This window comes from Bombus pascuorum, chromosome 15, assembly GCF_905332965.1.
Source record: "Bombus pascuorum chromosome 15, iyBomPasc1.1, whole genome shotgun sequence".
NCBI lineage: Eukaryota > Metazoa > Arthropoda > Insecta > Hymenoptera > Apidae > Bombus > Bombus pascuorum.
Window position 1 is genome coordinate 782549 of NC_083502.1, and position 22046 is coordinate 804594.

Genomic DNA, 22046 nt, shown 5'->3' on the forward strand with positions numbered 1-22046 from the left:
GTCGCATCGCACGCACGGTGTTCGGACCTTTATTCACGCGCGCGAGGGAGAAAATGCATTTGATGCATATCCGGCAGCGTAGTATCAGGTTATGTGGTTGTATGGCTCAGCTGTCTGACATGATTTATGACAAAACCTACTAAAACCCCCTCCTCGTTGCTGCCGCATGGCGGACTCAATGGCCACCTTTGCAGCACGGTATGAAATGTGCTACCTTGAGAGATGGATTCCAGTTTGAACTAGACAGGCACGTTTACCTGCATCGGACATTAATATTAGTCCTCCTATTATTTCAGGTTTGTATCACACTGTTGTTAATTATTTTAGAAGCGCGTGTTAAGGACGGATCTTCGTCTTCTCCTTTAACTAATTTGAATATCCTTTTCTTCCCACTCTCTACCTTTCATTACAATTATTACAGTCGCCTTAAAACGATCCCAAGAATAACTAGATTTATATACTTTTTCAAGAAAAATTTGCCAGGCTCCATTTAGAATAGTATAAAATAAAATGTTCGAGTTTATCCAGCCTTTGTCCACAATCCCGGTTTCACTTTACCTGACGTTCCAACTCTTTTCCTGAACGAATCGAATATTCCGTGTCCTGTCAGAAGTTGCACGTAATAGTAACCAATTTCTTACTTTACTTTTCCTAAAGAAGTATGCGAGCTTGATAAACCTCTTGTCCAGTTGTCTCGCTTGTACTGCGTTCCGTTCCTATTGCCATTCATCTTCGACTTCGTTGTCAATTCTATACCTAATTTCAGACAGGCTGATTTCTTGATCTTCTGCTTCAGTGTAGAAGAACCATGCCGATATGCGTTTCTAAATTCTTTCGTAAGCTCATCTTGCTTCTTTATTTTCGCCTTAATATAAATGGGAATCGGTATCGGTAAAGCCGAGACCATACGACCGTTGGAACGACATCTGTTGCGTGATGCCCGTTATAGAAATATGTACATATTATCGTATATCGGAATGACGCATGTTCCTAGTGAGAGGGCGACAATGTACGATGATAATATATTTCTACAACGGATGTCATGCAACGGACCTCGTTTCAACGCTCGTATGGCCCCGGCTAAAGTACGTATAAACGACGTTCGGACCTAGCAACCGTTTTATAACAAGCTCTAAACATTAACCAGATCCCGAAAAGTCGAGAGAGTGATTAGTATATATAATCGTGTTCGAGAGGTTCGCACAACAAAGCCGTAGATTGAGGTGTCGCATTCCAAAAGCGGTAAAAAGGGCTGAAATCCCTTGTTTATCCCTTATTTTTCATCCCATGTTTGTGATCTTGTTGATATAAAATAATCAACGAAGTTTGTGCGGTTTTAACTGTGCTTATAAACAAGTTATTGGGGAATATACAGGACAAAGCTGAATACATATTTAAAATCGTATAAAATTTAATAGAATTATAAAATATTTCTTTACATTATTTCATAACTAATTATACACATTGTTATACTATTATACATATTATAGTGCCAAAGGATCGCCGGTAGATGTCCCAGCCTGCGAATCACTTGATAAACTCGAATTTTCATGAATTAACTCCTTAATTAACAAACTTTGAATTTTATTCCTAATTATTAATTTTCGAATAGGATCTAATCGTCTGAGGGACGGTACCAGCGACTTTGCAAAATGCATGTCTTCGTCATCTTGCTCGTGTCTTTCGCATATGCCGTGTTCGACGAATGCCGGAAGTTTTTTCTTTTCCACCTCCAACATATCTCTTCCAAAGTCAGATAATGTCCTTTTTCTTCCCCTCGAATGGTGGTAGATTGGCGTATTATGGAGACGTGGAATTTCGAGAGATTCCTCAAATTTAGAGCTATGAGCATCGAGAGTCTCGAGATGACGCGGTGGCGTAATCCTTTCAGACGCTTCCGTTGTATCCGCAACTTGTTGCCCCAAATCTTCAGAGTTCGTGTCCGTTTCAGAGTTCAATGTATCCGTGCTGGGTACATTGTCGAAATTGCTCGTCAGTTTTGTTAGCACCATAGTGTCTTTTAAAAAAAAGAGCATTTCGAAAAACACCCATTTCCCTTTGTAATCGCTCACAGATATACTAGCAGACTCTCCAGAACGGAGCTTCTTCACTTTTTTCAGTTCTCTTTGGAACTGGTCCCTCAAATTTCGCCATTTCGACTTGGCTTCCACTTCTGAAATAAAATACCCTTTTGCCCATTTCAGACAAATTATCTCTTCGTTTGGAATATGACAAAATGCTGTTTCAGCCATTGCTATTGAAATATGTCTTGCCATTTGGGCACAGCTTCTAGAGGCTTCTACAGACGAGTCGAATGAGTGGCGAGTGGCCAAAATCAGAAGTAACTACTCGTCTTTTTCCCGTCGCACTTCCGGAAGAAGTATGGGAGAGCACGATGTCCTCCGTCTTGCACGACCCGTCTGTATGAGCCTTTGAAGCTATAGGAACCAATGTTGACAGTGCGATTAATATTACACAGTATTAAGCAATGCTTCAAATTACAGTGATATAAAGAGAAATTATATGGAATTAAGTGAATTATCAAATTACGGAAGAACCGATAGATTGATAGCAGCGTTGGGCATGAGAGAAAAATCGTCTACTTACATACTTTTTTAACAGTATTATGTACATAAAGAAGCAAACATATTTTAAAAATTTTCAAACTATCAGATAAGTACATTTAGACAACTTACTGTCTTTTTTTAATACTACTGCCACATTTTCCCATTCCTTGTCTACTAACACACGGTTTTTGTAGTTTTCATCCCATCTATTCCATAAAACAGGCCTTTTTTGCACTTCAGAAATCAATAACTGTGCGGAAGTATGCATACTAGACGTCGTGCGTGCGATGCGACAAAGAACAAACTGGTCTGAATCGTCTGAATCTCAAACAGCGCAATAGCGCAACCGACAAATACGACCACGGTCGTGAATGCGACGTTGTCGCATTGCTCGCGGCCGTAAACGTGCTTCGTTTATGTATTGCCGCGTTGGTTGATCGTTCAGACGACAACAATATCTCACCGCTGTTAGCTGTGCGACATCAGTTAGTATGCAATTCAGTTAGGACGTACAGAGCTTCCAGTTACCGAAACTCAGTTGCATATGACTTATATTTTATATGTACATTAAAAGTTTGATATCTGATAAAGTTAACTGCAATATTAAGGTATTTGTAGCGCGACAATATCCCTCAAAAGTAAAGCACGCTGAAACTCGAGAGCCCTACGCTCCGCGCATGCTTGAGATTCTCCCTCCACGAATAAATTTCTTTGTTGTCTGTACTTTCTTCGTACGCATACCAACAGGCCATTTAAAAAGGAATAGTGCGGCAATTTTGGCGCAATTTCGTCGCAACTTAGGGTATAATACATATACAGCATGTTGGGCATCAAAAGTACCGATATAATATACTTCTATACATACAAAATTTCATACGAAAACGCTGAGGTCCAAGTTGAATTTTTCTTTAATAAAGATTTTTCTAGCCATTTTACATAACATACTAGCCTTTTAACGACTTCGTAGGAACTATTTTTTCGCAATTAATCAAAAAGTCATTTTTGCAGCGGCTTCCTATAAGGATTATGTGTTAAAACTATCAATTTTAAAAATCATTCTATTACTCATAAAAGAACAGCAAAATTTATGTTTCGAGATTTTGCCTCCTGTAATCTGACTAAAAAATCACTATCTTTGTATCATAATCATGGCATAACATAGTCACGTTCTAGCCAATTTTCATTTAGGCAATGACTGTATTCGCAATAATCTTGTTTTTTCGTGCATAAATAAATGATTTTATAAAATTTGAAGTAACTGTTTTGATAAAATAATGTTCAATTCTCCCATTAATCCAAAGTGAGATCAAAAGGGTTAATAAAATATTTGTAAATATTCGGGATATATCAAGAATCAAAAGTTTTAAAACGTGTGATTTAAAAATTTCATGAGAGAACTTCGTGTTATTTCGTTTAAAATTACTTGTGGTCATTTTTTGACCACGAAATTATGGTACACAAAAACGATGTTATCATATATCTAATCAGTGTGAAAAATCAATTGTATATCATTTTATTGATCTAAACAAAACTTATTATTTAAAATAAAACTGCAAATTTTATAAATGAATGAATACGGAATTAAAAAACATTTATTTTATACACATATACTAACATAGCTATTAAACATAATAGCTTACTCTTACGAACAAACATATATTTATATATATTTGTCTTTTAAAAGGATACTCATAAAAGAACAGCAAAATTTATGTTATGTATTTATGTTTGTAATCACAATTAAAATAATATTTTACATTCCTCGAAGAAAATGTAATATGATCAAACTTTTAGGATTGTATATTAATAATGTACAAATATATATATACACTATATATACACAAATACAAAATGAAATATTACATTATAAATATTAGTTATTATATGACAAACCAGCAGTATAAGATTCTTAATTTATTTTACTGTACACATTTAAAACTATCCTTTTATGACTTAATGTCAAATAATTACTTTTGTGATTTTTTGTTTTTATAGTATTTCTTAGATCTTTACAGACTTCAGATTAAAAATATTTCTTAGATCTGTAAAGCTCTAAAAAATACTTTAAATCTAGAGTCTTTTCGAATTTATATATATGTAAGACTATTTTTCTTTACCCCATTCTTCCGAGACATATCTCAGTAAATCTGTAAGGTTTTCAAATTCAGTTCTACTCTGAGGAGGATCATTTTTTGGTATTTTTGGTAAAATATTTCCAACTTTTAATCGAAACTCTTCAGCAGTTGAAGCTCCAGAAAGCTTCCAAATGCCATAAAAAATTATACCACAACCACCAACTGCCCAAACAGAACCCCATAATAAAGCTCTTGTAGCAAGTGCTGCACCAGACTCAGGAAGACCTTTCCCTCCCATAAAACCAATATCAAAATTTTTACTGTCTTTTTTTTTAACTGATGATAAAGCATTGAAAAAACCAGTCATAACAGATATTCCTGCTACTCCAGCCAGGAACAATGTTTCTGAAACATAAATTGATAAAATTGGTAATAATAAAACTAGGTTATGTATGATATTTCAAACTTTATCACATAGAAATGTAAAATTGTATAAATTTGAAATTGATCTATGTTTGAATTTATTACCAGCGAACCAAACATAAATTTATTCTATACTATTTCCTTAAATTGTAAAAGATTAATATAAATTTTGTATTTTCATATATATCTAATAACCTCAAAATAATATAAAATGAAACAATACAAAAAAGTAATACTTTTAAATTGTATTTAAATGTGGATCGCGTATCACTTTAACTAAAGAAGTATTAATATTTGAATTATCAAACAATCTAAATTTAAATACGTACCATACAATTTATCGTTCTTCTTCTTTGGTGTTGTCTCTGACATGATTATTTTTATATCACTTTCTATTTATTGTTGTAACATATAATATTGAAATAGTAGAATTAAAAAGGTTTTTCACAAAATTTCGAAAGAAACACAAATAAAACAAGATGCAGAACCGGCACAAAACTGTTTCTTTATCGGTTACTACATAAATTATAATATTAAATAAACATAAATATATTTCGCATTAAATAAATATATTACTATTGCATAAAATGCAAAATATGCAAATGAAAATTTAGAACCTAAAGAATTAATTAAGTTTAATTTTATCTAAAAGGTCTAGCTAGTTTCTTAGAGCGCTTGGCACCAACAGCACGTAATTGGTGGTTATAGTATTTCGTTGTTCATAGTTCATGGATTGAACAATTTTTAAAACTTGCTTATAACTAAAAATCAAGAAAAGTGTTTAGATAAAACTAATTTTAAATAATTCTTTACGTTTTAAACCTAAAGCCTTAGAAGACAAGATGTTCTGCCTAGGAGCCGAAAATATTTAGATCGTTTCATTTTGCCACCTGTCGGTTGAACATAAATATTACACATACATATATACACTTCAGACGCAAATATTTCAATATAATATCAATTTAAATTTATATTATTTGAAACTAATCCTCTTTTTCTATATGATTATTCAATATCACAATATCACTTATTGTTAGCATGTGAAATTGCATTAAGATTCCTTTAGTTGCTACCCTATAGAAAAATGTCACTTTCTTATCTAATGATTCACAATTTATGGAAGTTTCTTTAAAAAGATGTTTCCTTCACATTAAGCAAATTGTTACTTACTTTACAAAAAAGTTCCATTTGTACAAAATTCGAAATTAAAATAAGAAAAATATGATGGAAGGTAGTGTAATAAAAACTATGTTAAATATCGTATAATCAGTGATGAATTTCCGTCTATTTTTAGCAATAATTTCAAGTCAGAGAAATATTTCATGTCAAACCTTATTGACAAGTTATTTTGTTGACTACTTAAATTGTTTTTTTTAAGTGCTTTTATGAAATTAATGTTAAATTGATTTTATATATTCTATAGTGTTTACAACTTCAAGAAAATATAAACTATCTTTATTATAATTATAGCGTTATAATTTAAAGATAAAATATTGTAAATTAAATTTCCAAAGAAATACATTTTTTCCCTGTATACTTGACATTATTTCTATATATTATGTCTGTAACATATTTAATAAAATACTTATATAAATTCGGAGCTGTCTAATATGTATTTTATGTATTTAATATATATGATTTATATTGATTATATGTTTATGAATTATATTACTATATGTTCATAATTTTTTTAGGTGAATTGAAGGACAATATTGATAAATTAGTTGAAGAACTGCGATTCGTTGTAAAATCTGAGAAAGAAATTGAAGATATTATCCAAGTGTTAGATTCTATTGTGAATGTTAGCAAAACTTCAATTGGAGGTATTAGCTGTTTTTTGTCTTCCAGTTTCAGTTTAGACAAATTATTATTTGGAAAATATATATAAAAATTATTAATTATTACAAAATATAATATTTATTGATTTTGTTCCAAATTATTAATATAAATTCATGAGAAATGCTGTCAACTTTGATATTTTAGTCTATAATTTATATTTCTAATAACAGATAAATTTTATTTGTTTTTAGAGGCTACTGAATTTACAATAGATGATGTTTTCCTAACCTTATTGCGTCATGAATCTAAAGAAATTATTGCAAAGACTGCTAAAGCAATTGCTGAGATTGCTAAAAGTGAAAGGGGAAGAGAAAAATGTACTACCACAGATCTAGTAAATGCATTAATAGATCTATTAAAAGAGGATCGTGTTGATGTATTGACACAGACTTCCAGAGCCTTAGGAAATATTTGTTACGAGAATGGTAGGGAGCTTTAATCCCTAATGATCCAAATTTTGTTCATGTATGTAGTTAACATTAAAACCATCATTATTATAATATATTACTAATAGTAGTAACAAATGGTTTCTATCTTTTGATTAATTTTTATCTATTGAATATACATTTTTAACTGCATGAAGTATCATTAAAATAATTCTCATAAAAAATAAAGTTCCAGAAATTAAATTTATAGCAACTTACAAGTTCAATTTATTAAAATTAAATCTATACAAAAGGAAAAGCATATGTTATAGGTACTGTTAAAAAATAATTCATTTGTATATTAATAAACTAATTCGTAAATTAATATTATAATATCATTATTTTGCATTAAATCTAAGACTATATGGATATTATTATAACAATATTTACAAAATTATTATAGAAAATGGTAAAAAGTTTGTTGAGGACAAAAATGGGTTGATATCAATTTTGGCAGTATTGGAGAAAAGTATTACATTGCAAAATGTAGAAGGTGCACCATTTCTTCGCAATGTTGCTGCAGGACTTTTGCTAAACTTTCTTATTGACCGACCGTCTCTTCATACAGAGGTATAACATTTTTATTAATATTTCTCTTCTTTGCTGTATCGTTTTACGATTGTAGCTGTATTAGTATAATTTTCAAACAGTTTACCTTACATGCTCTCTGTATATTATATAGAATATAAAATTTTCATTTAGAATAATTTTATTTAAATATTAGTCTTTCTTTATTTTCTTCTTAGGCACTGAAACAAGAAGTAGTGCCAATTATCTGCAGTATTCTGGAAATCGATGGAATTACAGGTGGAGAGGCTGCAATGCATTCTCTTTTGATACTAGGAATACTGAATGATGCTAACATAATATTTTTAGATGAAAGGGTTATGAAAATTTTAATAAATATCTTATCCACTGATACATCATCAGAACTTTCTGAAATGTGTTTAGAACTTCTTCATGGACAAGCAGAAGATGGTATCATTTTATATATGTTTAATTTAATTATCTACAATAATAATGTAAAATGTTGACTAGTATTAATTCATATCGATATTTTAGAGAATGCCAAATTGATCCTTGCTAAAGCAGGTGTTTGTGAGTTACTGTTAAAGTTGTTGGAAAAACATAGTCCATACTGTACAGATGAAGAAACAAGATCTGTGTTGAAGATCGCTTGCAACTTAATTGTTCTTATATTAACTGGAGGTATGTTATCCAAAAGGGAAGTAATAAGTACTTTAACTGTATTTTATAAGTATATTATGTGTAACATAATATTTTAGATGACAGTATGAATTATCTATATGGTGAAAGTAATGGTGTTGCATATAAAAAGCTAATTGAGTGGCTCGAAAGCGAAGATAAAGATTTACAAATTACAGCCGTCTTAGCAATGGGCAATTTTGCGCGTACCGATGCCCATTGCAAACATATGGTTACGCAAGGTGTTCATTGCAACCTTCTGAAACTGCTGCAGAAAAATAATACAGATATAGCTGATATAAGATTTCAACATGCACTACTCAGCGCTTTGAGGAATCTTGTTATTCCCATGGATAATAAGCCTGTAATATTAAAAGATGGGTTGATAAACATTTTGTATTCTATGCTGAATGTTTCATCTTATCCAGTTGTATTTAAGCTACTGGGCACTTTAAGGATTGTTATTGATGGCCAAAGTATGTGAACAGTAGTTCTCATAAACATTTTTTTAAATACATAGAAAAAATATATATTTTGATAAAATTAGCAGATAAGTAAATGATGTGAAGAATAGCTAGTTTACTTATTATTACAGGCGAGGCTGCCATAGAATTAGGAAAAAGGGATGGTTTAATAAAGAAAGTTGTTAATTGGTGCGAAGTCGAGGAACATCCTGGAGTTCAAGGCGAAGCAAATCGTTTAATCGCTTGGCTAATTAATAACAGCAGGTTAATTAGGTTTAATAAATACATATTTGTAAAATTTACATATCTTATGTATGAAGTTTATATATATTATATGTATGTATAATTATTAATATTTATGTTTTTTATCATTAGAAATAGAGAAATAGCACTTCTAGTAATGGAGCATGGAGCTGTAAAGCACCTAGTCAAAATGTTAACAACACCACACGTTTTAATGCTAAATGAAGCTTTAATTAGCTTGATGATATTGACTACAACTTCCCTGATCGAATGTGAAAATCTTCTTCTTGAGGCTGATATAGGAGAAAAACTTTGCACACTTTTTACTACTTTAAACAGTTTGGAAGTACCAATTTTGCATAATGTTTTAAGTCTAATAGAAAATATTCTTAATTTAGGTATTATTGAAATACAATATGAAATTTAATCATATAATTGAAGACACAAAGAACTGATGAAATTTTGCTAAAATTTCTCTTAAATTTAAATTTCAGATGCCTTAAGAGAACATCTGGGAAAAACTGAATTAATAACATTATGTCAAGGAACAAATCTAATCAAAGAAGAACCAAAACTTAATGAAAAATTGAAAAAAATTTGCAATAAAATTGTGTAATTGAGTAATTAAAGAAAGGGATATTGAAAACATACAATCATATATATGATACAAACATCAAAAATATGAAACATTCTTTAATTGAAAGAAAATGATCCCTTTTTTGTTCCCGTTTAATGATTAAAGCGATGCCAATATAACGTATGCAGTTTATGAGCATATAGTTCAGTCCCCAATTTAGATTTTATGTTGAAAAATTATAAGATGTCAGAATTTTTATTATGTATGTGAGTGTATGTGCGTGTGCGTGAGCAACCAAAAATTGAGAAAAGTAACAATAACAATCATATATGTGTAATATGGAAAGTTAGTCTTAAATTATTTTTAAAAATTAACTTTGCTATTAGTTGTAACGTGAAAAATATTCATTAGTATATCAGCTAGTTTATAAAATAACTAACATAAATATTATTAATTGTTTGGTACACGTATCTATGTATTATACGTGGATTATTTCTTATTTAACTTAAATGTGATAATTCTCTTGTTAGAAAGAAAGAAAGAAAGAAGAAAAGAAATATTACAAGTTTTCAAACGTATATATCAATGTATATAGTTTTAAGAAATTGACCAAACAATATATTTTATGTGATTAATTAATAATAAATCTACAGACCACAATTTCTGATAACTACTTTATTATAACCTTTACTGATTTGTTAAACATATTTCTTCTATATGCAATTATAATTATCTGCTCTGAGATTATTATAATTTGTTGACCGATACAAATTTCCCGCCATACAATATTTCAATTTTGCGCGCGGCTTCGAACAAATGAGGAACTGTTCTGCTCTAGCTAATCAGGAATCAGCTAGCTGAAGTTTTGGCGCGGAAAGTAATTATACTGTTGAAAAACGGTGTCAAGATGTATCGTCTTTTGACGTGCGTGATTTCAATTACGTAGTGTTTCTGTTACTATTCCATTGTTTTCCAATGATATCTATCAGATATGTGTAAACGATGCGTTCTTATATAGTAAAAGTTCTATAACGAAATTTATATCACTCCTTTGTTGTCGACTATCTATTTAAGTGTTAGTGTTATCAATTGCTTGTATTGCGTAAGACAAAATTTGAATGTAATTATTGCTTTATTTTGATACAATTGGCTGAGTTTTATACATTTATTCTACAGTTTTGGGTATTTTTTGTGTAGATTATTGCTTGATTACGAAGATGACTCCGAAAGGGGAGAGACGTATAAATATGGCAAGCAACGATGACAATTCGACATTTAATGCGAAACGTTTGGTAAGGTTTGATTTATTTTAACAAAGATAGACGTAAATATGTATACGTTTATATTCTTTTTTAATTAATTCACGTGTGATAGGTATCCAATTAATACGCAATATGATTAAATTATAAATAACTATATATAGTTTATTAACAGTGAACAACATAGGTCCATTCAGTTTTTATTATATCTACAGTAGAAATCGAAGTAACTTTTATATTTTGGTACATTTAGATCATGGATTCTTCATATAAATATCGTTGTTAAATCTGTATGGACACCTTTTATTATTTTTGTAAAAGATGAACAACGCGATCAGGCATGTTTCGATTCAGAGTTAGGCGTGACTTGTATGCGTGTTGTCATGACCGTCTTCGGTATGTTTACCTAACAAATTTAATTTCTTCTAAGCATTCTCAAATTTCTACACAGGCCTTGCTATCTGTTATGTAGTAGAAAGTTTCTACTAGTTACTATTAGTTATGCTCTTGCACGGGCACGGTAAATGGATTGCAAACTTTCTTAGTGTTAAGGAATGATAAAGCGGTAAAGTTTTGCTCCATCAACCCCCCAGTAGATGGTGCTTTATCAACCTGTTCCCAGGTGAACGTTCGCAGGACGCGTGCGCGTCGACCTATCACTTTGGTCGTGCGGTGCTTAAGCTTTCGTTGTCAGTAGTGGTGCGGCGGCCACAGAGAGGGCTGGTTCTTTTCGTTGTATCCCGGACAACATTACCGGTAAGCGCCTTTTCATTCTCTTTCAGATTTCCGATTCGTCCTGTAGCCGCTTCGCTACACGCTCTTAACGTGCATTCTCTAATTTTTCTTTACATCATTCACGTTTACAGTTTCCAAACTGTAATAAAATGTCGAAACTTTGGCGGGATAAGGATGCTGCGTGCACGATTGTTATGTTGAGGAATTCAGGATTGCTCTTTTATTTTTGAGGCTCTCTTGGCTCAATAAACACCCCCCACCGCCATTTTGACTCGTCCTTACCGATCGATAGGAAGAAGATAATCGGCGGTATTACCGACACGATGATTGTTTCTTCCCCGCGACGAATTAAAAAAATAATTATCACCTATCGATGGACAGGTGGCGCTTAGGTTTTTTCGTCGTAAGTTGCATCGTCTCAACGGTTTTCCTTCGCGGTCTTATCTAAGATTTAAGTAGGATCTCTTTTGATTCCCGCTTCGGTAGCTGTTTTTCCTTTTAATTACGCGATCAACTTTGGAGATATTAATTGTTTAATACGTTGAATGTTAGAGTATTTGAATTGCGTAGAATCTCTGTTATTCTGGGAAATATGTTTTACTTAATCTTGCGAACAGACGATTTTTAAGTACTTTTTTCTATTGTTCTATGCTATGTTATTGAATTTTACATTGTATAATACTAATAGAAGATTTTTTAGACAATTTTTCGATATTAGTTCCAATGCAATGAATTTTTACTATAATTGAGATTAGAAATTTGTAGTTGGAGAAAACTTTAACGAGAAGTTATTAAATTTAAGAATTATTTTGAGAGGGAGATTTTTGCGTTTTTTTTCGGCGTAATATTCATACTTAATGGGTTTGGCTTCTATATCTTTCTTATTGATTTTAATACATATATAGAACTAATTTGCTTATTAATGTGGGCTATTTTAGCAAAAAGGCAAGTTTCAGGTTCGTGCAGAGTATAAAAATGTCTTACGCTTCCAATAGCTTCTCTTTTGTATATAGTAATACTCTGTGACCAAATAATAATGTATAATGACGTAATGCAGAGTAATCTACTTTATATTACAATCTATTAGAAGATAGTATTTTAACCTGGAGCTTTTTGATAGCTATCGTATTTATTAATATTTCAAATTATTTTTAAATTATTAATCATTATATGTAGATTTATTATCTATTATCTCCTATACATATGTACAGTATTATTGTTTCAATTTGAAGTTACACACCGGTGGTAATGTAAATACAAGTTGTTTAGAATGTTACACGCGATTATTTTTAAATTTTGTTCCCTCTTGTTTGTCTCTTTAAACTGTTTTTGAAAAAGGAGCAAGACATACTTGTCACTACTTTACACCATACACGAACGCATCTTTTTTATTAAACAACAGTATAATTAACTTTTCTACTATAATAATTACAAGTTCGAATTTATTCTAATAAATATATTCTAAATAATATATTCACTTGATTATAAAAAATATATGTAATATACATATATTACAAATAATAAAATGTATGCAATATATATTCATATATTTTTCATAATAATTATTAATTTAATATTATAATATTATATAATATTACCATTAGGAATTATATTCTTTATGATATGTGTATTAAAAAACAATTATTTATAATATATGTGTGTGTATGTATCATTGTTGTCAATATTGGCAGACAATTTTTATTTTATTAAGGTTATAAAGGTATACAAATATGATGCAAGATTTATTGTTCAATATACTTTCTATCGATACGATGGTATAGTGGAAATTCCACGAGATTTATGTTCTATGTGTCTGTTCTATGTATGCACAGATTTTATGGTTTTGATTCTATCCTATCTTTAATACGTTCAATACCAATTATTTTATCTAATTTTTCGTTTTCCCTTCTTTTTATGACTCAGTATTTATTTTCATAGAAATTTCCCGTCTTGTTTCCTTCTTTAGTGAATCGATCTGCTTCGAATAAGTATCAGCGAAAATTGAATTATTTAATATGTCTATCTTATATAATGTACGAAGAAACTCGGTAGATGGCACTCGGTATAGGGAAAAGAAAAATACCAACGAATTAACTCGTTTGACGTTTTTAATTTATTAGTGGACATGAATAGAGTTTCACATCGGTTTGCCTAGTAACTGCGGTTTTCATTAGTTCGTTTGATTAATAGGTTATTTCAGAATCAATGCATTGCGTAATGGATCTCATTCAAGGCATATCTCCTTTACCAGTAATGAGATTCACTCCACAAGGTAATCACAATTTGTCAGTTGGTGATTTATAGCTTAAAGTCTCGCGGACGATAATCGTCGCCATGTGAACCACGCAATATCCAAGTGTCAAAAATGGCACAACACGAAGAAATATTCGATTTTACAATTTTGTTACAATGTTAGAACACCCTGCATTTTCTAAATACTCATGTGTTTGCAAAATTGTATTGGCAGAAAATTGGAGGGAGAAACGAGAAACTTTATTTTCAAATTATAAAGGTAAATTCCATGCTCGAGCAATTGTTCGATTAACCGCCGTGTAATTCGAGAATGTTACAAACGCAGTTTACGATGAATTTGCCTGAGCTTTTAAACTTTCCTCATTGCTTTGAACTTTCCATTGAAACAATTTTCCAACTATCTCCGATGCACGCAGAAAACGTTACGTTGACGTATAACGTGATTCATTCGTATGGCCACAACGTCAGAAACGAGGAAGTGCGAAAGAGCGGCGGGAGAGCATCAGTGAAATTGGATAGTTTATGGTCAGCCGTGTCCGAAACAAACACGCTAGAAACATTATCTCTCCAGAGAACTTCTTACAGGGCAACCACCTTAAAATAATATTATTACCTCAGAATAATAAATTAAAATACAAAAATGAGAATTTGTTTGTTTGTCGTTTCGTTTTCCAGAAAATCGAGGACAGTCAAAATGTAGCAAATTTGCACCTCTTTGGGCATCTAAAGCTCCAATAAGACGCCATGTAAATATCTTAGAGTATCGTGGAAGTGCAAACATTAATGTGCAATTGTGATGGCAAAGTAGTAAAAAGTTAATTAAAACTTTTTAATTTCAAACAGAAATCCAAGCGCTATTTTATAAAGAAAAGTCGATATTTATATAGCGTGTAGAAGCGTGTTGCTGAAATTGTTAATTAATAACGATAAAACCCAATAAATTAGGGTACAGTATTACAATGCCAATCTTCCATGAAATAAGTCTCTAATTGTACTATAATTTATTTTCAAAACAAGACGCAATGTATTTTAAGTATTTCATTTATATTTTCTACAACTTTCCCATTACATTTACCACAGATGATATTGCACTTACAGAGGAACGTTATATTAGAGTTTCAGGTGTGCAAAGAAGTGCAAATTTGGCATTCCCTCACCATCCTCCTTTTATATTACCGATCGAGTTGCTTCTGTGCACAGTCTGTTCTTCAATCAGTCATACCACTTCGCATCACAGCCACATCAGTCATATATCTTAAACTCTCTACTGACAATGCATTGAAGAATTTTAAGAATCGCCTGTAACGAAAGTAACTGCCTTCTTCGATGATATTTCTCTTGCTCAAATATCCATCCTACGATGATAACCGTGTTGTACGACTTTCATTAAAGGTGGCTGCTCGTCACTGGAAACTCGAGATTATTCCAAACTATGTATAACACGCTGTCAACCCCGTAATCCAGCCGTCCAACTTTCGTTGACAGTAAAATCGACGTGCCATAAACTCGTTTCAAACTGTTTCGTCTTAAGACAGCTCTAAGGACGAGGGCGGCGTTAGCCGAGGTAATGAAGCGGTGAAGTGCTTTTCCTCAACCTCGAAAACTGAAAAGACATTTATCACGTTCTAGACGATCGTTCTAGACGTTCACGCTGCATCGTGCTTCCCTTTAACAATAGTTCTATGTATCTACTGTATACCTCGCGAACAATACATTAGTTAGAGGGAAGATGGTACGGATTAATGAAAAGAACATTTGGTAACAGCGAGCAGTTTGCACGATATCGATACCGTTCTTCTTCTTCTCTATTGTTCAAACTTTAACACGTTGCAAGAGGTTACCTAAGAAGCTTGAATATCGTAAAAAAAATATCGCAGACAATTATGGATATTATCGTATGAAAAAACTGCTCAGGACAAAGTTAAACCACTTCGAGTGGTACATGTATCGGTGGGAAGAATTTCTTTCTCAAGGTCATTTCTCCATGACGATTTTAGAGTCACCAGTATATTTTTTAATGGAACCCCATATTTCGTCATCGTATATATCGATACGTTTTCTTATCCTCTGAGTACAAAAGTATCGAGGTGCTTGTTAGATTGTTAAGCTTGAGGAATAATTTGCGGAATAATTCTTTGAAATTATGAGAACACACGGTGATACAGAGGCTCTCTGCAAATAGATAATTACATTAAATACATTAGACTAAACGTTAGGCACGGTGAGACACGTGTATAAAGGTAAACACGACCGAGCTAATATAATTCAAACGAACAAAATGGAAATAAAATATCAGAAAATTATTACCGTACATACTATTATTAACGTAAAATCGAACGATTATCAAACTATGTTCGAACTATAGTTCGATGTATCAAAGAAAAGGAAAGGAAGGAAAGAAACGGAAAAGTAATAATGATAATAAAAGAATTATCGAGGATAAAGAAGAGAAGAAAAATGGTCAGGGGAAGTGAAAAGGGAAAGAATTTCACTTCGATAACATGAAACCGGATGTAAGTATGAAACCGGATGTAAATATAAAACCGCAACGTAAATATGAGACCGGAACGTAAATATGAGACCGGAGTGTAAATATGAGACCGGAATTTTTATGTAGAAAATACACGTTTATTGTATGAAACTGATTAAAAATATTTTATTCGAAGTATTGCCCATCGCTAGCTATACATTTTTCCCACCTGTCTGGCAATTGGTGGATGCCACGCCAAAAAAACTGTCTCTCTTTTGAGGCAAACCAGTCACCGAGCCATTTTCCTACATTTTCGTAAGAAGTGAAGTGCTGGTCAGAAAGTGCGTGTCCCATCGATGCAAATAAATAGTAATCGGAGCCAAATCTGGTGAGTAAGCCGCGTGCGAAAGTATTTACCAACTGAACGCTTCGATCGTTTCCTCGACCGGTTTTGCTATATGTGATGGTGCATTATCATGGAGCAAAATTACTTTGTGTTGCCTTTTTTGATATTTTGGTCGTTTTTCACGCAAAGCTTGATTCAAATCGATCATTTGTTGTCGGTAGCGCTCAGTATTAACAGTTTCGCCAGGTTTTAACAGCTCATAATAGATCACACCCTTCTGATCCGACCAAACACAGAGCATCGTCTTCCGTCCATAGCGATTTGGTCTTGTAGTCGATGTCAGTGGTTCGCCTGGAGCTACCCATGATCTTTTACGCTTAGGATTCTCAAAATATATCCACTTTTCATCGCCAGTCACAATTCGGTGGAGAAATGACTTTCTTCCGTATCTGGCGAGCAGCATTTCGCAAGTGGTTTTTCGGTTTTCCTGCTGTCTTTCATTCGGTTCACGTGGAACCCATTTTCCCACCTTCTGGATCTTTCCCATGGCTTTCAAACGTATGGAGACGGCTTCTCGTGTCACGTTTAATCGATCAGCGAGTTGTTGTTGCGTTTGAGCGCCATCCTCATCCAACGATGCTTGCAATTCGCTGTCTTGAAACTTTTTCGGTGGTCTTCCACGTCCTTCGTTCCTCGCGTCAAAATTGCCACTTCTGAATTTTTTAAACCACTCAAAGCACTGTGATTTACCAAGAGCATGCTCACCGTAAGCTTCGACAAGCATTCGATGCGATTCTACAGCAGTTTTCTTCAAATGGTAACAGAAAATCAATGCTGTCCGCAAATCGTAGTTTCCAGGCACAAAATTTGACATGTTCAACGTTATTGCAAACTATGCTGTTGTATGAAACTTGTATTGTTGTAAGTCGAAAATGTTTGTGAGATATCAACAAAGACTTTTGGCATCGATGACGCAGTTCAGTGATAACTACATTATCAGCTAGGGCCATCATAGGCAAATTCCGGTTTCATACTTACAGACCTGATAAGGTCGGTTTACAATCATTCGGAATAAAGGATAATGCAAATTCGATAGCAGTATCGCGTTACAGTTGGTAGAAACTCGCGACGAGAACTGTGAAAACGCTATAGGACAATTTTAGCATGCTTCGTTTCACAGTTTCCTGCGTGCATCCGTCGCGGTTCAAAATTGTTTAGAGTTTAGAAAACGTTGGCGTGATTTTCGTGCCTTTGTCCCGAGCCGTTGTGATTTACAGGAAATCAGAAATCGGACGCGGATAGGAGAGGAGCCATACTTTAAGATTTACGAACCCTTTTTTCCAAACGATCATCTGCGTACACGCGGTACCCGGTGAAAAATGTCCAAAACTCGTGAGAATTCTCCAGTACGTTGTAAACGCTCCATTTCATCGAATCGAACGCTCGTCAGCCTGACGGGAATTGACCTTGGCTTTACGTTTATTTCTTCGATTACGCGAGTAAATTTGTTAGGAAGATGATACAGTTACACTGTACATGTGAATGTGTGTGTAAGCGTCAGAGCGCGTCCAGGCCTGAGTTGAGACAAAGGACGATTGGCAGCCGTTAAGAAGCATCCAGAAGAGTCGGTTAGCTGTCGAGTGTAGAGAAAGTGCGGAGGCGCGTGCAAGTGTGAATCGAAGAATAAGTGAGAAATCCTTCATGTAATAAATATAATATTATTCTAATATTACACCCCAGTGTATATTCAGTGTTCCTTCAACATTATTTCGGCACCAAAGATCCACATTTCTTACAAAATTGCACATTTTTGACTGCGAAGTTCAAGGTCAAATTTGAATTACGGGCATAAAAGTAGCGTGTAAGTAATTAGTATGGTCTTCCGACGATACTATTCTCAGTAACGCGATATGGTTAATACGATCGATTTAATTGGTCTATGGATGATACACGATACGAAAAGGTACACAATGAGCACGATTTATTAATGAGGTGTCATCGAGTAACACACGTATGTATATTTGACTGTATATACGTGTAGCGCGAATGTATTTCATACTTCTGGAGGAAGTAATAATTGTTTATCATCGGACATAAATTCTGACATAAATAAAATTATGAGTTTCTATAATGTCTGCCTTCTGGCCACGGTTTTCCATTTTCCAAGATTGTTGGCAATTTTTCGAAACAGGATAATAATAAAACTATGGTATTTTTATATCACAGGATTTTCAGAACTCGCCTTATTAGAATTTTAGACTCCTCAAGGGACACAAATTTTACGTCTCTCCATCATCCTCCATCATCGGTATACTGGAACAGTGTTAATTGTTATCCTAATTGTTAAACTTTTCTGCCAAATATCTGTAAATTTTTCAGCGAGAGAGAACAGCAACAAGGAACAGCTCTTCTAGGAGAAAAGGATTTTATCTTTATTCGTGGTAGCGTCTAGTAAGGTGGAATTCGTGCGGGTTCTCTCGCTTTGGTCCTATGTAGCTTTCCTATTGAATGTTTGATAAGAAAGCTGAGCAGCTTGCGACCATTTCAATACGTATATACACGTATCGGGGAAATACGTGAGAAATGGTTCTATTCAGCGTGGCAAGAGAAACGTGTTACCAGTGTTTGAAAACGTGCACGATCCGGTTTCGAGGCGAGCAAAGGGGAAAATGGAATTCGGCGGAAACGAGAAGCGTTCGTGAGATTCGACGTAACGAAGAGGTGGCCAGAGTGGCGTGTTCTTCTTTCGATTTTCGATTTCACAAGCTTCCACGTCCGCTGAAAGTTACTTCTCTAGGAGTTATAAGACTCGACCAAGTTGTTCAATGGGAACACAGTTTTATTGTTTGAGGTCTGACATTGTTATTTGTTGGAAGGAAATGTGAAATAATGTCCTTCCCTTTCCACGCAATAAATTTGCCTGAAATTTCCCTAAAGAATAAATTACCACTGTTCGGTGGATTTCGCAGAAATTTCGGTGGATGAAATTAAGCAGAATTCTATAAATCACATAAGTAATTATAAAACATAAATAACACCAGCGTATTTCTTGATTCCCACTAAAGAACCAATAAAATATAAACAATCGTTTGTTATACGAAGCGTCTCGGCTTAATGAGTCCTTAATTGTTTTATACGCTCTCATCTCTCTCATCTAGCCGAGACACCCTGTACTTCAAAGTCTCTTTGCACGTACAACATTAGGTCGTCCGGAAAGTTTCCTCCGTTTTATATTATTTCATCGAATTACGTACGATCTGTTATTTTGTTTTATCAAAATAAAGATTAGGTTTCATGTTTGTATAAAGAAAGACAATCTGATAATCACGATGTCCAGGCTTCAACGTCCCAAAGCTGCTCTCGCGCTTGTGTTTTCTTTCAATAAAGCACGAACATATCGGAAAGGATTGGAAGTTATAGTTTAAAATCACTTGCGCCATGTTTGCAATCGTGTTCTCTTGGTATCAGATAAAAATTTGGTCGATGCTCCAATTACGTAATTCTTTCGTCCTACGCGCGTTTCCATGACGGAACGGTCGTTCGTTTATTTATTCGAAAGCAATAATTAGAATCTAGTGGTTTCGCCTCGGATCGGTTTATGCTGACTTGTTACCTCGCACGACTCTCCTGTATACGCGCTGCACGTTGTATATACGTACTATATGTGCATATTGGTTTCTGGTTTGTCGGGTCAAAAGTTCAGAGGTTCACTCGCAGCTTGCATGTGTTGCAATTGAATTAGTTGCAGTTGTTGCAACTATAAATACAGCCGGCAAGAAAAATGCTTGTAGCTTTTATTATTCCATTCTGTGCACTACTTTCCGCCTTCCTTCTCTTCGTTGCGCTTCTAGAAGAGTATTTTGTAAAGGAGAACGATAAAATCGTTCCACTCGAGATACAGCGGCTCTTATTAACATGGGGACACCAACGTGTCGCTCTTGGTCTACGATTATACGAACCATTTATCGTAGCTTGAAAACACGCGAACAATTTCTTCCTAACGATAGATTTTTAACATATTCCAGTTGGCAAATATTTCGATGATTTTTCCTCGGTGATTTATTTCTCGTTAAAAACAGATTATGATTAAACGAGAGGTTTTTCGTGTTTTTCAGACTTGCTTGTCTTTTTGTAAATTTAGTTAAACCGCCCAAATCAGATTATCTTCTTATTGTTAATCGTGCTTCAATTAATAAATACTTCGTTGCCTTGTTATGTATCTACCTTGCGTTAAATCGTTAAAATTAAAAACCAGATTATCCTTGTTTTAAATGGGTGGCTTTCTATAATCTTCTGTTTCGTTTATTCGCTCGTTGCGAACACATCATCGTTGTTACCATTTTTTTCGTTCAATAGAAAACGTTTCTTGGGAATTAGTTTCCAGATATTTGCATCAAGTATCGATGTAACTTAAAAAGTACCGATGTAAAATTGTACAACTTTATTTTCCTCTCGAGTTTCCAAGCTGAAAAATCTTCCCCCGTCACCGAAACATCTCCACCGGCGAAACTTATCTCATGGGAACGATGTTCTCGTAAAGACATCGCGCTAATTGCGTACCATCGTTGCAGTTAACTGATGAAAAAGATTCGTTCTTTAAATTCTTCAACACAGTTAAAGTGCTTTAGGAGGAATATTTCTTAAAACATTTCAAGCGTTTCGAAACACAAAAATCCTTTTCTAATTGGAACAGTTTCGAAGATCAGACGAAGTTCACGCAGAAGTGTTTTCTCATTTTAACGAAATTTTCTCAGTGGAGAGTTCTACGTTTCAGCGGATTGTCAGTTAAAAATAACCAAAGACTATTCCGCGTAGATCTTAGAATTGAAAACGTTACTTAGCTATTGCAATAAACTTTCATCAGCCAAGAGTATTTGTAATAAAAGGTACACAGGTGAAACGAAAACCTACAACAGCGTTGAGATTGTGATTTTAAGGGATCATAAACTACTTTACGCAAATATGAAACGACAAAACATTTCTGTAAACGACACGGATATTAACACAGATATTGGAACACCCTTTCATCGTTCTACGTTCGTTAGACACGAAACCTGTAAACGCAACGTGGCACGAACTTACTTGGTGACCTAATATTGCCATATAGAATCTGTCAGTGACTTGTCGATCTTTGATCTCAAGCTACGTCTGCAGTGTATTTTTA

At 33.6% G+C, this 22046-nt stretch overlaps 5 protein-coding genes across 6 annotated transcripts in view; 3 read left to right on the forward strand and 2 right to left on the reverse strand.

The window, feature by feature from the left end:
* LOC132914570 (chromatin modification-related protein MEAF6) overlaps nucleotides 1–22046 on the forward strand; it is an 84202-nt gene that overhangs the window by 11842 nt on the left and 50314 nt on the right. The window lies entirely within an intron of this gene.
* LOC132914567 (transcription factor Adf-1-like) lies at nucleotides 1394–3380 on the reverse strand. Of its 2 annotated transcripts, none has more exons than XM_060973774.1 (2): nucleotides 2697–3380; nucleotides 1394–2173 (listed from the first exon to the last, which is right to left on the reverse strand). In XM_060973774.1, exons 1-2 carry the CDS (start codon nucleotides 2833–2835, stop codon nucleotides 1485–1487), a joined length of 828 nt encoding a protein of 275 aa, XP_060829757.1. In that variant the 5' UTR covers nucleotides 2836–3380; the 3' UTR covers nucleotides 1394–1484. The 2 variants fall into 2 exon arrangements, with proteins under 2 accessions (XP_060829757.1, XP_060829758.1); XM_060973775.1 differs by having other exon boundaries at nucleotides 1394–2438; nucleotides 2697–2837.
* LOC132914574 (transmembrane protein 242) lies at nucleotides 4336–5765 on the reverse strand. Its single transcript, XM_060973783.1, has 2 exons — nucleotides 5395–5765; nucleotides 4336–5047 (listed from the first exon to the last, which is right to left on the reverse strand). Exons 1-2 carry the CDS (start codon nucleotides 5435–5437, stop codon nucleotides 4671–4673), a joined length of 420 nt encoding a protein of 139 aa, XP_060829766.1. The 5' UTR covers nucleotides 5438–5765; the 3' UTR covers nucleotides 4336–4670.
* Nucleotides 6158–10479, forward strand: LOC132914557 (GTPase-GDP dissociation stimulator vimar). The gene is made up of 10 exons (XM_060973758.1): nucleotides 6158–6296; nucleotides 6760–6888; nucleotides 7096–7329; nucleotides 7733–7899; nucleotides 8076–8307; nucleotides 8392–8538; nucleotides 8616–9011; nucleotides 9131–9263; nucleotides 9375–9640; nucleotides 9737–10479. The coding sequence occupies exons 1-10, from the start codon at nucleotides 6287–6289 to the stop codon at nucleotides 9856–9858; spliced, it is 1836 nt and encodes a 611-aa protein (XP_060829741.1). The 5' UTR covers nucleotides 6158–6286; the 3' UTR covers nucleotides 9859–10479.
* Nucleotides 11666–22046, forward strand: part of LOC132914554 (protein qui-1) — a 44498-nt gene continuing 34117 nt past the window's right edge. Inside the window, exon 1 of the mRNA XM_060973753.1 lies at nucleotides 11666–11834. The gene's annotated coding sequence lies outside the window, so the exon portion shown is untranslated. The remainder of the gene's footprint in view (nucleotides 11835–22046) is intronic.